General features: G+C 43.7%; 1 protein-coding gene across 1 annotated transcript in view; it reads left to right on the top strand.

Moving 5' to 3' along the window:
* Nucleotides 1-2,601, top strand: part of COLEC12 (collectin subfamily member 12) — a 143,392-nt gene extending 140,791 nt beyond the window's left edge. Inside the window, exons 9-10 of the mRNA XM_084849749.1 lie at nt 580-725; nt 2,098-2,601. Of these exons, the coding sequence (XP_084705875.1) occupies nt 580-725; nt 2,098-2,117 (166 nt within the window). The 3' untranslated portion in view covers nt 2,118-2,601. The remainder of the gene's footprint in view (nt 1-579; nt 726-2,097) is intronic.
* The last annotated feature ends 14,319 nt before the right edge of the window (nt 2,602-16,920 follow it).

Genomic DNA, 16,920 nt, shown 5'->3' with positions numbered 1-16,920 from the left:
CTTCCAGAGATGTAACAGAGAGCTGAAGAAACAGGTATGCAAAACCCACCTTTGCCACAGAATAGTCCTCGTGGTGTTGGATGGTTAACATGTGAATATGCCCTTAGTTTATCATATTTTAGTACTCTCTGTTCTGCCTCTTTCTCTGTGCTGGATAACAAGAAACTATTGCTTTGGTTTGACTTGGGGATGCATATGTAAATCCAACAGGAAGACGCCTTTATGTCTCCATAGCTAATCTGCAGCTGTAGAGAAAGCAGCCAAATGCAGCTCCATGGATTGACCATGCCCTCCTCATGTATCCATGTGCAACCCTAAATCAGAATATAGTTCATAGGTCTAATTTTAGGCATTCAGACTTTGGAAGCTTGTTGAATTGATTCCTTACTCTGAAGCCCAGCTGTTTTCCATTTCCAGGAAGAGTCATGCATAGTTTGTTAAGGAGTACATTTTCAGCCCAGAACAGATTGCTGGGTGTTTTGTTTTGTTTCTACAATTTTACAATCTCCTCTGTCACAGTATCACATGATGGTTTGTTATTTGTGTTGTGGAATCATCCATTTTCTGTTTCATTGAAAGAAACTGGAGCGCTGGGCAGCCTGATAACTGGAAACATGGCCACGGACCAGGAGAAGATTGTGCTGGGTTAATCCATGCTGGGCTCTGGAATGACTTTCACTGTGAAGATGTTAACAGTTTTATTTGTGAACAAGAGATGAACAAAGGTATGTTAGAGCCTTGACTAGTGTAGTTTCTCATTTGCTACAAAGATTGATTCCCAAACCAAGTTTACACAGCTGGCACAGTGGGGAATACAATCCCCTGTGGGTATGGATGGATAATTGGAAGCCCTTGGAAGGGGATTGCAGTTCAGTCCATATTAGCAGCTGTCTATAGATCAAAGCTTCCTCGTTCATTTTCTGTTGCTCAGGCTATTGAGCTTCCAAGGTGCTGGCAAGTATCCAGTGATTGCACAGCTACAAAAGAGAGAGAGAGAGAGAGAGAGAGATCATATATATATATATATATATATATATATGGATTACGAGCTCCATATATTTTGGGCAGCTTGTGCTCAAATACATGTTCACCTCATTATGAAGCAAAATCATACAAAAGATCAGGAGGAATAGGCAAAACTGGTGCCCTCCAGATGTTTTAGACTACAAATTCCCATAAGCCCCACTGAACATGGCCAATGGCCTGGGATTATGGAAATTGTGATCCAAAACATCTGGACAGCACCAGGTTGCCTGTTTCTGCAATAGATTTATCTTTCCAGTTAACCACATAAAGACAACCTAAGGCATTTTCAGAATTTGAAAATGCAGCTATGGCTTCAGCAGCAGTAGCAACAGTATGCCAAAATTACTGTGGTTTCTAGACTATAGCCTATGCTAAAACAAAGAACTCTCTTCTGATACTTGCACAACACTAGCAAATATGCTCTCCTTCTTTATCACCATAGGGATGGTTCATCCTTCATCTCACCACCGCACACAGATAAGGCACTGCTATTCAGTCATGTGTATGTAAATGCCTAAGTAGATGTTATATGGGAAAAGTATGATTGGATTTTGACTCATGATATAATTTTCCTGTTCTAAAAGCAGCTGCAGGGAAGTGGGGTCTAGCCTTTTTCTTCATGCCCTAACCCTGATCCAGATGCCTCCCACCCCCGAGGAGGGGCTCAATACTTGCATGGAAGAATTGTTGGGCGGGAAGTGAATGCTTTATCTTTTTGTCACTCATGAATTCTCCCCTGCACAAGTCCTCCAAGACTGATTTTAATTTTTCTTTTCTCACTTGGGCTTCAACACTGACAATAAGCCTGATCAGGGCAAGCGGGGAGGGGTGGCCTTGGGGCTCATTTGCAGCTAATAACAGATGGATGCAAGAGGTTTATCTGCCACGCGCACACACCTGCTGCCCACTGATTTTTGCTACAAATGTCCACCATCCCTACATTTGGCATACAGGTTTGGAAAGCAATGCTTGCCAAGGTGATATGTAGTTCTGCTCATAGTTTGTGAGTTTTTAAAACCGGATTTTACTTCTATGGCACTTTAATGTGGCGTTTTTCCATCCCCACTTTAGCTCAGGCTCCAGGATTGTAATAGGCTCTGAGCCAAGAGACACAAGAGACTGAGATTTCTTTTATGATGAAATATCCTCTGGGACTGAATAATCACCCAACTAAGAGAGGGAGCACTGAGAACTTTGATGAACAAACTTCATCAGCACAATTTTTCCTCTGCATCGTCTAATTTTTCAGGGGCTTTACAACCTGTTGCACAAAAGTGTTCATTGGAAACGCAATTGGACTGAACCACGTGTAGATCCTCCTTAGCCAAAAAGCATACAGATATTGAAGATTTGTTCTGGTAAGAAATGGACTACTCCAAGCTGACTACAAATCATGACCTTTCCACTATAGGAAGAAAAATACAAAGCTACTGTGTAAACATAACAGCCACTTGCTAAAATCCTAAATACTGGCAAATTATATAAATATACATTTATAAATATATTAAAAATTATATATAAATATATATAGTCCAATTCTGATCAGTAATATAGAATATACTTTTTAAAGCTTTTAAATTTTTGTATTTTTGTACAAAATATTTGCCTATTACACTGATCTTTTTTAATTGCCTTTTTATATAAATATAATACACAGAAGCCAAAGAAAATAGCGATGATACTACTTATCATTCACTAGAAATGATTGTCAGGTATAAATCTCATTAGCTATAAAAACATATTTTGGTTTAATATATATCTATATATATATTTCCCAGATAAATTACCCTAGTTTAATAATTTTTGAAGTTGATTTTAGTTGGCATTTGCAGTATTTCATGCAGGAGCAAAGAACATGTGATCCCAATGACAATCCTCAGATCCCTTTTTTCCGAATTGGTCTCATTGACTGCAATGAGATGATTCCGGAGTAAACAGATGTACCCATGTGGGGATGGGAGCCTGGCAGACCTGTCTTCAGGAAAAGCTGGTACTACTCTGCCTTCAGGGAAGAGGAATTGTGCTTGGGGGGAGGACCAGAGCTCAGTGACAGAGCATATGCTTTGCATGCAAAAGGTCCCCAGTTCAATCTCTGGTATTTTCAATTAAAGAAGTCAGGTTAGGAGTGCACGAAAGCCACTTACCTGGTCTTGCAGCTTTTCGCCGTGGGGGGGAGGCGCTTCGCGGCTCTCCCCCCAAAATTCAGGCCGGGGGGGAGGCTTCCCGCCTCGCCCAGCTGAAATTCAGGCCGGGGGGGAGGCTTCCCGCCTCGTCCGGCCGAAATTCAGGCTGGGGAGGAGGTGCCTCGCCTCGCCCGGCCGCGAAATAAAAAGTTTTTTTAAAAAAATGCCCCCGTGATAGGCTACGTGACGATTAACGTAGCCTATCATGGCTAGATCTGCAAAGTCAGCCATGATAGGCTACGTAAATCGTCACGTAGCCTATCACGGGTGACTTTAAAAAAAAAGCGCGTACGCAAATGGCGGCCCCCATAGGGAGCCGCCATTCGCGTTCCTTATTTGGTCGCTGTAGTCTACGTAAATCTTTGCGTAGCCCTTATTTTTATAGCGTTGCCCTTATTTTCGCCGTAGTCTACGTAATCTTTACGTAGACTACAGCGACCAAATAAGGAACATGAATGGCGGCTCCCTATGGGGGCCGCCATTAGCCGTACGCACTTTTTTTTTTTTTTTTAAGTCACCCGTGATAGGCTACGTGACGATTTACGTAGCCTATCACGGCTGACTTTGCAAATCTAGCCGTGATAGGCTACGTTAATCGTCACGTAGCCTATCACGGGGGCGTTTTTGTTTTTTTTACTTTTATTGGAATGGCGGCGGCGGCAGCCGGTCGAAAGATCGGCTGCCGCCCCCGCCCCTGACGAAGACCCGACAAACCGCCGCCGGGACCCACCGCTGGGAGGGACATTCGGGAAAGGTAAGTCCCGTCCCAGGGGGGGTGCGGGGGGCGGAGAATTTCTCCCTGAAACTTCTTCGGGGGGCCGAACACGTTGGCGCTCGGCCCCCTGAAGTTTTGAGGAGAAACTCTCCGCCAACCCTAGGTCAGGTAGCAAGTTTTGGGAAAGCCCTCTGCCTAGGACCCTGGGGAACTGTTGCCAGCCAGCATAAACAGTACTGGGGTAGAAAAACAAATATTCTGACTGGGTATAAGGCAGATTCCTATGTTCCTATTATATCATTCCTATCTAGACAGTTTGTACTGATATTACAGGCTTTAGAATTCTGGGGACTGGATTGTGACGATAACAAATGGAGGCTCACTACCAAAATAGACATTACACACATCTGTGTGAAATGTGTCCTCGATGTATGTTTGTTTCTTTACCCCAAAAGCATTTGGGAGGAGCTGTTGGGCAATGGAGCCGCAGGTGGATGCTTCGCCTTTTCCCTACTAGGTATTCTGCTCCAAGCAGCACCCCTTCCCTTTGTAGGGAAAAATGATTGTCAGGACACAGGTTAAGCACCTCCTCCCCACAGCTGTTGCCCAGCTGTTTGTCAACCAGTCCAAAAGCTGCTTTGGGGGTTTAAAAAAACGACGAGGAAAAGTTACACACATCTGTGTAATGTGTGTAAAGTTACACACATCTGTGTAACCTAGTGTAGTCCTCAGCTGGCACTAATCCTGTCACTAAGACTTTCTGCACCAGCATAATATTCAGTAATTGTGCTTAAAATTAAAATCATGCTCAAAATAAAAGGCAGGTCGCACATTTTGACATACATGGGAGTAATGTGAAATGTATGTGTAGAATTTACTGTATGACTGTTAAGCAGAAAAGGTCTGTGATCAGTTTTGCTGCAGGTTCATTTTGAAATCATTTTGTCATACAGCAAGCAAACTGATGGATGTACAGAAGGAAATGCCTACCACAAGTTTGACAAACTCCGAAATAGCAACGCCATTTGGATTTTCTTTCTGAAATAATTTACTCAGGATTAGTACCACTAGTTCCTCTTGTCTCCTCTGTTCGGTTAAATAACATGTGCTAAAACTTCCCCCTTCCTTTCCATCTCCAACTTCCCTCAGTATTTGCTCTGGCTACTATTAAAGTGTGTGTGTGGGGGGGGGGTTTGCCCTCACTCCCCGGCAGTGTAGGCAAACCCAAACAATCACCGAAGTGGGCTACCACCACCCCTTATGTCTTCCTCAGCGTGAGCCAGGGAATCTCAGTCCTTACAGGATACACCTAGGTTTTAGAAATAAGGGCCCAAGCTAGCACCCTCCTTTCCTAAGCCTGAAACTTTAAACAGGCTATAGCAATAGTCAAACAGAAGGCTCTGGATTTAGTACCAAAGCTTACTTGGAAGGAAGCACAAACTACTCTTGAGGTAGGTGTCAAGCTTATTTACATTGGGTAAGGGGAACAAGAAGGCATACAAGTATCATAACAACATTTGGAAACAATACCTTTTTATTACATACCTAAGTATGGGTCTTCACATAGAACAGGGTCCAATCTGTGACACTGAGGGCTACTTCACACGGAGCTTTTATCCTGCTCTTCGGATTGCTCACTCACAGAAGTTTGCAGCTCCTTTTCATGACATCATAAACCTCTAGGGCGCATCCAGAGATATTTCCTGGTTATTTCGTCTCAAAAAGATCCGGAACTAATGAACCATCTTTTAAACTCGGAATGTTACGCTATTAAAACAGCCACTAAATGGTGCTGTTTCATTGAGTTCTATGGAACCTTGAAAATGAAACACTTCCCCTCTCAGCAATCATGTGGTCGCTGTCTGCGAGACTGTGATAAATGCCGAAAGGCTCCAGAACGGGAGGGCTGCAGCGGGTTTCTTTAGTGTAAAGGCAGCCTGAGAGTCACAAGCCAAACCTAAACGGAAACAAAAATACAGAACACCAAATATAGACCAGCATTAGCCCCTATTGCTTTATACCCACACACCTTTGACAAATGTGAGGTGAGCCTCCTTAGCCAATCACAAGCAGGCTGAATAATTGCTTCAGAGATATATCTCCTTAGTCAATCCCTAGCTGACTCAATAATTTCTTCAGAGGTGAGCCTCCTTAGCTAATCCTCGGCTGAATAATTTCTTCAGGGCCATTCCCTGGGAACATTTCATTTAATTTCATTCATTACTTTACACGTAAGCCCTTTTCAGATGTTATGCTACTGCTGCTATTTCATGCATGCAGTGAACATGCATGGGGGTGGGGGCTGAAGGCTCCATCCCCAATCTTCACTGTTCATTGAGCTCCTAAACAGGGCCCTCTGCTCATAAGCCGTAGAGGTAGAGATGTGTATTGAGGCATACAGTGAACAGATGTTGATCAAGGTGGGTCATTGTGATGCCGCTGTCCTAAACACATTTGCTACACACAGAGGAGTGGTCCAAATGTCTGTAAAGGGAGCTCTGCAGGCACTCCAGTACACATGCTGATCTCCCGCACGCACAGGCTTCCCCCAGTCACTGCAGTGGTAGTGGCAGCTCCGGACATGCAGAGATATAACTAGGGAGTTTCGCCAGGGAGTAAAATGAACGGGGAAGTCCTTGTCTATATGTAAGGATGATGTGTGCATTGGAGCTCCTGCATGCATAGGAAGGGGCCTTAGACTGAACTAGTACATTTGACCTGAATTAAACTTCTTTCAAAGTAAATATGTTTAGTATGCTTTTTCCTTCTTCTTTCTTCATTAGAAGTAAAAGATGGACTAAAATTTAGCCAGACCTGGAGATTTTGAAGTATATCATCCTGACTACTGAGCAAAGGACCCTGTAGGAATGATACTTATCAACTAGTTCTTAATGTCACAAAACATAATTTTTGAAGATTGATTTTGTATCATCGGCCTCTGATTTTTTAACTGGTTTGTCACTGATCGGTAGTGCTTCCTTTTCCGAAACACCTACATGTAAACGAAACAAAATTAATCAGATCTTTCATACACAATAATAGCCCTATTCAGAGGTTAGAACAGTGAGTAGAGAGGCCCTATTCAGAGGTTAGAACAGTGAGAGGAGAGGCCCTATCCAGAGGTTAGAACAGTGAGTGGAGAGGCCCTATCCAGAGGTTAGAACAGTGAGTGGAGAGGAGGCCTGCGCCCGTTCGCCCCAAGCCGTTCATTGCACCCTTGTCGCTTGTTCGCACAGCAGGGAACTTCACGCACTGGAGGGATATTGTCTGCAGTAGGGAACTTCCTTCACTCTTGTAGGCTCACTGCACAATTTAGAACTATTATTTTTGAGGGCTCTAAATCTCATAGGGAGCCTACACAAGTAGAGCCAGCTCCCCACTGCGGACATTCAGCCCCTACCCATGGTTGTCACTGTGGCAACAAGTAATAAAGTTGCAACAGAGGGGGCACTCATCCTGTTCTCCCCCTCTCACAATTCTAATCACATGGCAGCAGGGTGGGTGGTAACCTCTGAATATTCAGGATGTCACTCTGGAACTCCAACCCACCTGTCTCTTCCTATTCTTCTGGCACACAAGAATGCATAAGTAGCCTTTTGGCTATTTGAAGGCAGCTAATACCTTGCCCCCTTTTATTTCTTCTTCTTCTTCTTCTCCTTCTCCTTCTCCTTCTTCTTCTTCTCCTCCTCCTTCTCCTCCTCCTCCTCCTCCGGGCCTTTCTACATAAGGCTTTTAACCTGTACCTTTACCAAGGCTCCTACTTACAGATTATTTGCAGAATTAAGATCGGAACCTTTACACATGTTTTTCCCCAGGATTTTTCTTTCTCTGCCTTTTTATATGTTCCATTACACAACACCATTGAGAAAAATACCAAACTTTCCGCATTAGGGAAAAAAAGTGATAATGGTCGCAAAGCATGGGAGAGGCTCTGAAGGATGAGGGCATCATGTAAAGGACCCACAAGCACATAATAAAAGCCTCGTGTAGAAAGGCTCTCAGTCTAAACAGTACCTTTTCCTTCATTTTTCCACAGAGAACTCTTGATTCAGTGCTTTTCATTACCTATGTTGCTCACTGAATCTACTTTCGTTTCAGAAATTGCCCAATTCCACTTGATTTTGTGTTTTTCTTTTTTTTATTTTTAGTAATGAGCACACAGTACTCTTACATTTCATCTCATTTCTAATGTATTTATGAAAATAATTCTAGGATCCAAAATGAATTAAGATAACCAGAGTGGTTTAATGTGAGCCTTATATATGAGTTTATTAAAAATGTATTTTCAGATATCCTCAGGTAAAAGACACAAAGGTTTTACTCCAAAACATAATTTTTCCAAAACATAATTTTTAAAAAGCAAAGGATATGGCATCTTTGCAAATATAATCTTTTTGTGTCTTCTCTGTCTTCACTGGAATTCATGGCAAGAGAAGGAAGGTTAGTTGCTCCATTAAGAGCCGACTGCCAGATGATGAACATCAATTGTTCATCAATTGATTACTAAGCTGGAAGTTTGATGGACATAATGGGGCTACTCAGGCATAATGTCAAACCATGCTCTGGTATTACTGAAGTGAGCAGCCACAATCCTCGGGCTCGTTCAACCCCTCCTCCCCTTACTTGCCAAGATTAGAAACTTCCAATTATGGTTTGCAACAAATCATAGTTTGCCATTTCATTTGACCCTCGCAAACCATGGTTTGCCCCAAACTGCGATTGGCAGGTTGGCCCATAAGAGGAAGAGGGAGAAGGTTAGGGATGCCCATCACTGGGAAATCCGGCCCTTTTTGGACATGCCAGACTTCCGCAGCACACCTGACTCGGCTTGCATTTGTGAGCTGAGCTGCACATTTTCTCCAAATTCCAGGAACATTTTACTTGGGGGGGGCGGGGTCTCAGATCTCATTTGTGCAAATAGAGATTTGCAGAAATTATAGCCACAAATTATGGCCGAAATTTGCATCATTTGCACAAAATGTGGCTGTGCTTTGCGCAAGTTGTGCAAATCGTGCAAATTTGCACAAATTATTGCTGTAATTTGCACAAATTAAAAAACACCAAAAATCCACTAGGTGGCCCAACTTGCTACAGGCCGAGTCAAGCCAATTAGTGGAAGACAGAACGAAGTTTGGGGGGCTGAGCTGAAAAAAGCTCATTGAGATCCACTCCACAGATATATTCCTCCGATATCCCTAGAAAGGATGGTAAGGAGGGAGGAGGCAAGCCTAAGGATTGCATCTACTGATTCTCCTACCGTTGACAGACGATTTGGCATTATGTCTGAATAGCCCTGATGTCAAATACATTTCTGCTAGCACATTATCCTTCCATACCTTAACTCAAAGGATTTTGTCAATGGAAATTGAGATGAAACTGATGAGTCCTAGAACCCTTTTTCTTTTCTTTTTGAATGAACGAAGGTACTTTTACACCCTGGTCCACCAAAATAAACCACCAAACCATACTATTTGAATGTAAGTCTCATGTGGAATCATCACAGGGATTCACAAGTTTCATCATGCTGGTACAAACTACCCAAAAATAATTTGTGGGAGTATAATGAAAGTCAGCAAATCCATGTGGTGAGAGATACATATGAAGAGCCTGTGACATGGGGCAGCTGCCACATGGTGGTTGCTTCTTTGTATTCATTTGGTCAAGAGTCTTGTAGGTGATACGTTTGCCACTTGGCACCTCCCTTGCTTATTTGGAAGTTGTCAATTCAAATAAAGTCTATTGTAAAAAGAGTTATAATTTCATTTATTTTTCAAATAAGTGATTCCTTGTGGCACAGTGAGACAGACATTTTAATGTGTTTTCATAATAAACTATGGCTAATGTTCCAGAATTGTTTGATTTCTTCATTAATTCTAGTGCTACCATGCCATAAGCAGAACCACAGATGAGTTGGATGACTGGAAAACATTAAATGAAGAAGTGTTCCTAAAGATAAGAACTATAGATGTGGGTCATTCAGACCAAAGGGTAAAATCAAGAGAACCAGTTCAAGAGAAGTTGAAGATGGGTATCAGATAATGCTCAGAAAAACATGCCTTTGAGCAACAGACTAGATTTACTGACTTCCTAGTTCTTTCTAATGTTCTAATACCAAAGGCTGGTTTTAAGCAGAGCACGAGTCCAAGGACTATAGGCAGCAGTTCCATAGAAGGGATAACTAAGAAGCTTTCACATTGCTGATATTATATTGATGACCATCTGAGTTGTTGAGAATAAGAAACCACAATAAGAGTGCCTGGCTGAGCAATGGGCTATAGCTCACTGATAGAGCACATGCTTTGTATACAGAAGGTACCAGGTTCAATCCTTGGCATCTCCAGAAAAGACTAGGAAAGACCCCTGTCTTAAACTCTGGAGGGCCACTGCCAGTCAGCATGTAGATGGTCTGACTTTCCATAAAGCAGTTTCCTTTGTTCCTAATATAGGATCCAGGCCGAGGGACACCTAAGCATTCCTGTGTTCTGCACAAAAACCACTAGGCTTTTGTGCGCATTTCCATTTTGTACTTGCAAAAGCTCGAGCGATTTTTTGTCAGTATTAAGAAAAAAAGTTCTGGCCCATACAAGCCATTTTTTAGAACTGCAAAGCCCTTAACTCTGCCTATTGAAATCAATTGTCTTTATTGATTTGAACAGGCCGAGCTAAAGATGCTGCAGTTCCAAAACCAGCTGGTGCTAGGCAAAAATCAACCCATCGCTGAAGATCATGGGTGCTTGTGTAGCAGGAAAATCCAAGTAGGGAAGTATGGTCACAGCGATTACCAATTGGGTATATGGAAGCACCCAGGTGCTTCCATATAATACCTAAGAATGCTATTTTAGCACTGCCCCTAGAGACAATGCTAATCACCTTCTGGAAGAAAGAAGGAGCTCTGAGGACACATCCTCATCCATTAACAGATCCTGCCCAATGGGGGAAATGCTTTCACATGCCAATCAGCTGGTGGGTAGAAGGAGTACACAGACTGAAGGCATGGCCTTTGGAGGACCCCGGGCTTCCCCAACCTGGTTCTCTCCAACAGTAGTGTAGTGGCAAATTCAGAATTGCAGGGTCCCTTCATGACAATCATAGCCATGCCCCTCACAGCCACGCCCCCTTATAGGATTGTACAACCTTGTAAGATATACTGCTTTCAACTGGCACCCAAAACCAGTGTAGTTGAGAGTAAGGCAGGGGTATTTCAACTGGATGCCTGAGAAAAAACGCAGGGGTGTTAAAATCCTTTTCGCTCACTCACTCACTCACGCACTCGCACAAACACAAACATTTTAGGTTTCCAAAATATGATACTCTATGGAAGCTTCACCCTCTCAACTCAGCCCTCATGGACAGATCCCTTCTCATTTAAACCCCCCCCTGCATACTCCCTTAGTGCCCCAACATTACCCATTAGCCTTCCCTAAATGCCTTCATTATATCTCCCCCTCCAACAGAAATGTCCACACACCCAGCTACACACACACACACACACGTGGTGTAGTGGTAAATTCGGAAATGCAGGAGCTCACTGTGACAGTCTCCAAGGGCAGTCCAAAAATTTCAGGCAGCTGTGTTGATCCATATCCACAAACCAGTTCTAGGGGTTTTCATCTCCATCAGGAGCACATCTTTGGTAAAGCAAATAGGTCTTAATTGCGCATTCCAGACCAAGTCATCCCAAATACTTTCCATTCCAACATGGAACAATATATTGTTGCTTCGAAAATTCATTCCCCTCACAGCTACAGTGAGGATGGCAGCTAAGCTCAGAGGGAACAAAGAATCTGAGGGGGGTGGCAGATGACATCAGAGTCCCTGCCAATGAAAAAGTGCCAGGGCTGCATCCCTGCAAGCCCTGCCTCCACTACACCACTGCTCTCCAGTGACCATGCTGGCTGGGAATTATGCGAGTTGCAGTCCAGCACATTGGGAGAGGCTCCATTAGTGCTTCCTCCCAAATCCTAATAGATTAGGGTTTCTGCTGTCAACATGTGCTAGGAAGGGCATCTAGGCTTACTAAAAATTTACTTTCATTATATGGACTGATACCTAGCATTTTTTTTAAAACGAGCAGGCTGATATTAAAAAATATAACAGGAAATGGAGGGATCGTTAGAATTCTCAACCCTATGGCTGCCATCACCATCACCCCTTGCTCTTCTTACATGTGTCAAATGGATATTTTCTGCCTGATGTTATTAGCCAGTGAGAAATCCTTGTCGGCTGTCTTAAGGTGCAATCCTATACATTGGTTCTGCAGGCTGAGGGGCCATAGAATTTGGTGGAAGCCTAGCTACTTCAGCAGAAGGCCAGATATGCCACTGCCATAACAGATACAGCACTTGTTTCACCAGTGTAGCTCTTCCATCAGCAAAGATACACTGGTGGCACAGCTAAAATGGGGTGGAGTCATGGAAAGCACAGGGGAGGAACACAGTTCTGCTGTATCCCAGGGGTGTAGAGCCTCAGGCCCAGGGGCCAAAGCCAACCCTCCATGGTGTTGGAGGGACAAGGGCCATGAGTCACTTAACCTGAACTTTAAAGGCTAATATGTACCTGAGTGAGGTGAGAGGAGATCTCTGAGAGATCCTCTGCCTTTTCCTTGTCTCTTCCCTCTGCTTTACTTTTCTTCTTCCTCCTGCAAGTGATGCTGACCATGGGTTGACCTCAAACAACTCACCTCAAGATGTAAGTTTGTTATATCTCTAGTAAAGTCTGTTCCTAACCGACCACTCAAGTGTGTTTTGTCTACATCTGTGGCTGCTGATGGGTGGCTGATTTGGACTTCACATGGGTCCCAATACAGCCCTCCAGGGATCCCCAGAAGGCCCCATCCCTTTCACCTGACCCCACCCCCTTTCTCCCAACCAATCATTTGGTAGTTCTCCAGCTTTTGTGCAGTTTTTCCCCATTCTAGATGGTTCAAATGCGTCTCCGATGGCTTAGTGACTGGCAGTAAGAGCTTTAAGCTAAAATACGCTGGCATTTTTTGTATTTTCAGCCCTTGGCCTTTTGCCTTTGGCCCCGCCTGCCACTGGAATGCAGCTCCCAGGGGCTTCTCCGAAATGGAATTTGGCCCTCAGGCTGAACGTGGCTCTGCGCCCCTGCTATATCCTATGCTCATCATGCTATATCCTATACCCTGCTATATCCTATGCTCATCATCATCCTATGCTCATCATCCTATGCTATATCCTATGCTCATCAAGAGCACAGCCATGCCTCCATTGATGGCAGAACTTTACATGAGCCCCAGATCCAGCAAAAGGAATCACTCCATTGACTTCAAAGTGTGTGTGTGTGGGGGGGGGGATGTTTAAAAATAGCCATTCCTGCTTCAATGACCACCATGTCCAAATTGTCACAATAGAGCATAGGATACAGTGTAACTTCACACCTTATCACATCACTTCTCTAGCACTAAGGTACCACACAATGAGGAACTTTGGTGACCCGAAATGGATAAAAGGCACTTTGTGCAAAAAGGGACAACTTCGTAGGAACAGTGTAGCCTCACAATGCACATGGGAACTTGAAGACATTGCTAACACTTCTCTGCCCAGAACCCCAACAGGCACCTTTCCTTGGGACTCCAGACACAAACACCCAACACGAAATTCTAAATTCCACTCCACCGACAGCGAGGTGCAGGGTGCATGGACAGAGCACTCCACACACAGGCAAGCAAGGAAATGGGGCTGCCGTGCTATATAGTATCACTGCTGCCATGTCTCGCCCGCACCATGCCATACGTGAATAATGTTATGTCTTCACCACCTTTGCCATATGTGAATACTGAGTCTTATCTGAGCTGTATTTCTCTAACACTGTTCTCCCACCTCCAACAGTGGGGAGCAGTGTCTCCTACACACAGGGGGAGGCACACATCCTCACATACAGGTAAGCTCTCTGTTGACAGTCTGCCAGACCTGTCGCCAGGGGTGGGCTGAGGTGGCCTGGCCCCCTTAAATTTTCTCCCCCTAGTTTTTATTAACAAACAAATAATACAAAAAACCATTTTAAAAAATAATTTAAAAAACCATGTTTTGCAGGCTTTTTCAAGCCTGTCTTCAAAAAGCCTGCAAAACAGGCAAACTGCCCCCCTACTTTTTTGGCACCCTCCCCAGCCCCGAACTTTTAGGCTGGCTACAGGCCCGCAGTCTGCTCCAACTGCTGCCAACAGCCCCAACTGCTAGCCAAACACCCATGAGCACTTTTGCTTTGCAGGTACACAGCCAGGATGCATGCAGAAGAACAAACAGCCACTGCACTTCCCAAGAGAGAATGGGAAGATATACTCAGCTCTTGTAAGTGTATGTAGGGTTGGAGTCTTACTCCTTAGTAAATGTGCTCAGAGCTGCAATCTGCCTTATCCACCGTTTGTTTGTTTGTTTATTTATTAGATTTGTTGCCTCTGGCCGGCCGGCTGGCCACTCTAGGCGGCATACAATACTAATAACAACACGAAAGACAATGAATTTACATGATCAACTGAACAAAACAACACAACAAAACAAAACAACACTGCTCTAAAAAACCCTAACCCACCCCAAATGCTCGCCTGAACAGCCACGTTTTTAAAGCCCAGCTGAAGCTCATCGAAGAGATGAAGACAGTTCCAGTAGCTGGACCTAGAGAGAGACCTAGGGATCGATAACTTTGGTAATCTAAAAAACAACCAACCAAAAACAAAGGCAGCTGTGCTGGTTTGTGAGGAATAAAAACCCCAAATCCACAGTTGGGCAATACTGTTATTAGGAATCTTAGTCGGTCCTAATAAAGGTATCCAATTGTGCATTTTAGTACTTTAAGAGTCCTGTGATAATGAGGTTGCTAGAAACTTAATATTGCAACATTTGCTGTAGATTTTAGGATTTAAAGATGTTAAAACTGTATAAAAATGTGTTCTAGAATTATGTATGTATGTATGTATGTATATATGAATGAATGAATGAATGAATGAATGAATGAAATAAAATGAGGAGCCACCTTTGGTGGCGGGTATCTCTGCTTCCTTGCAGAATGAACCAGGGAGTTTATTTCGGCAAAGCAGGGGAGTCACGTGTGGTAGTTCCAGACAAGGCTCTTATTGTGCAATGGCGCCACCTCGTCCATGAAATGTTACACAGGAGGGCCCAAACATTGCCTTCTATTTGTGACCTTCCTGTGTGTTCCCAACATTTCGTCCCATCTTTTCTGGAACCATGGAAAATCCATAAAGGAGTGAAAGATGGAATAGCCACACAATTTCTTTTCACTGCTAGTGCTAGGAGTTGTCCATCCAGAAGCACCTTTGCTCATGACTCATTTAGGGCACACTTCTATGCATGTTTAGACAGAAAAAAAAGCCCTATGACTTCCAGCATTCCCTAGCCAGGCATAGGATCAAGCCCTTAGTACATTTTACTTGAGCCAGCCAGCAGCCAAGGTAAGCAGCACATCTGTAAATTGCTGGATCTGTCCCTGCTGAGGACCAGGATGGCACAGCATGGGCAAGGCAGTTTGCCCTCTGTGGCCACCTCTGGGATGAAAACAAGCTAGACCCCAAATACATGTAACTGGCAAAGAGCACTCTTTCTTTCAAAGAGCCATCTTATTTTGTGGTTACTTCTGCTCTTTAGTCATTGCATTTTGGAACTGCCGAGTACTCGATCCTGTTTTTCATTTGTCAGTATGAGCAATAAAGACCTGTACAATGTATTTTCCACAGCCATACAACAATTGCCAGTAGGATCTAAAAATAAATAAATAATGGATATGTTTGAATTTTCTTTCCACTCTATTTTGGGGGCTGCTACGTTCTGTACTCGGTAATCGTGCTAACTGAGATAAAGAATGAAACAATGTGCAACTGTGAAATAAGAGTAAATTCCAAGAATGTTTTGGCTGCTTTATCTAAATAATTCTAGAGCCAAAATGAATGGTCATGGCATAGCAGGCCAGACAAGCCATTCTGAAAATTACTTACAAAACCATTCCTGCCTTTCAGTGTCTTGTCTGGGCCTTGTTCAGCCTCTTACAGTTCTGCCTGAGAAATGTGACATGGGGTGTGCCACTCATGCCAAGCTATGGAGTTCACAAAATTTATATACCACTCAAGCGTCATTTTAATTCAACAATAATTGGGTCAGGACGAGAGAGACCAACATCCAGGATAGCTTGCAAGACATTTAAATATTTTAATTCAACAATAATTGGGTCAGGACGAGACCAACATCCAGGATACCTTTCTCTGAAAAATGGTCCCTTTGGCCAAGCCTGCAGTGCTTACTGGTGGTGTAGTGGCACATTTTGAGGTGCGGGCGCTCATCATGACAATCCCCATAGCCCAAGAAGAGTGCAAAAATGCAGGCAGCTGTGTTGATCTATATCAGCACACCAGTTCTAGCCGTTTTCCTCTTCACCAGAAACAGGTCTTTTATAAAGCGAATGGGTCTTAATTACCCGTTTGAGACCAAGCCACCCCAAAATACTTTGCATTACAATATAGATAGCTGACAACGGTATGTTGTTGATGGCAAAATCCATTTCTCCCCCAGCTACTGTCAGGATTACAGCTAAGCTCAGAAGGAACAGGGAAGCCCGAGGCAGGTAGTAGAGGACATCCCTGCTAATCAAAACGTTCCAGCACTTTGACCCTCTGAGCCCTGGCTCCACTACAGCACTGGTGTTCCCGAACCATGTGTTTATGGTGCCATTGCCCTGTCTCATTAATGGAATATTATGGGGGAGGGGGTGTCCATTGGCAGCCCTCCTGTGTTTTCACACCATTTCTTCCCTAATTTTTCTTACCAGGAAAAAAAAAAACTTGTTAAGGAAGAAAAGAAGACAAAATAGCACCACAATATCTTTTGATTGGTAGTGCTGAAAACCCTTGGTCTGGAAGCACCCCTAGAGATTAGTGCCATGTCGGATATGTTCTGATGCCTATTTTGGAGATTTTTCTCCCTCTCTCATAATACTAGAACCCGGGGATCATCCCATGAAGCTGATTGG

The sequence above is a fragment of the Heloderma suspectum genome, chromosome 4, assembly GCF_057233095.1.
Source record: "Heloderma suspectum isolate Gila_16-S chromosome 4, 16-S_ref, whole genome shotgun sequence".
In the NCBI taxonomy this organism is placed as follows: domain Eukaryota; kingdom Metazoa; phylum Chordata; class Lepidosauria; order Squamata; family Helodermatidae; genus Heloderma; species Heloderma suspectum.
Note: the sequence above shows the minus strand (reverse complement) of the source record. Positions and strands in the feature narration are given on the sequence as shown.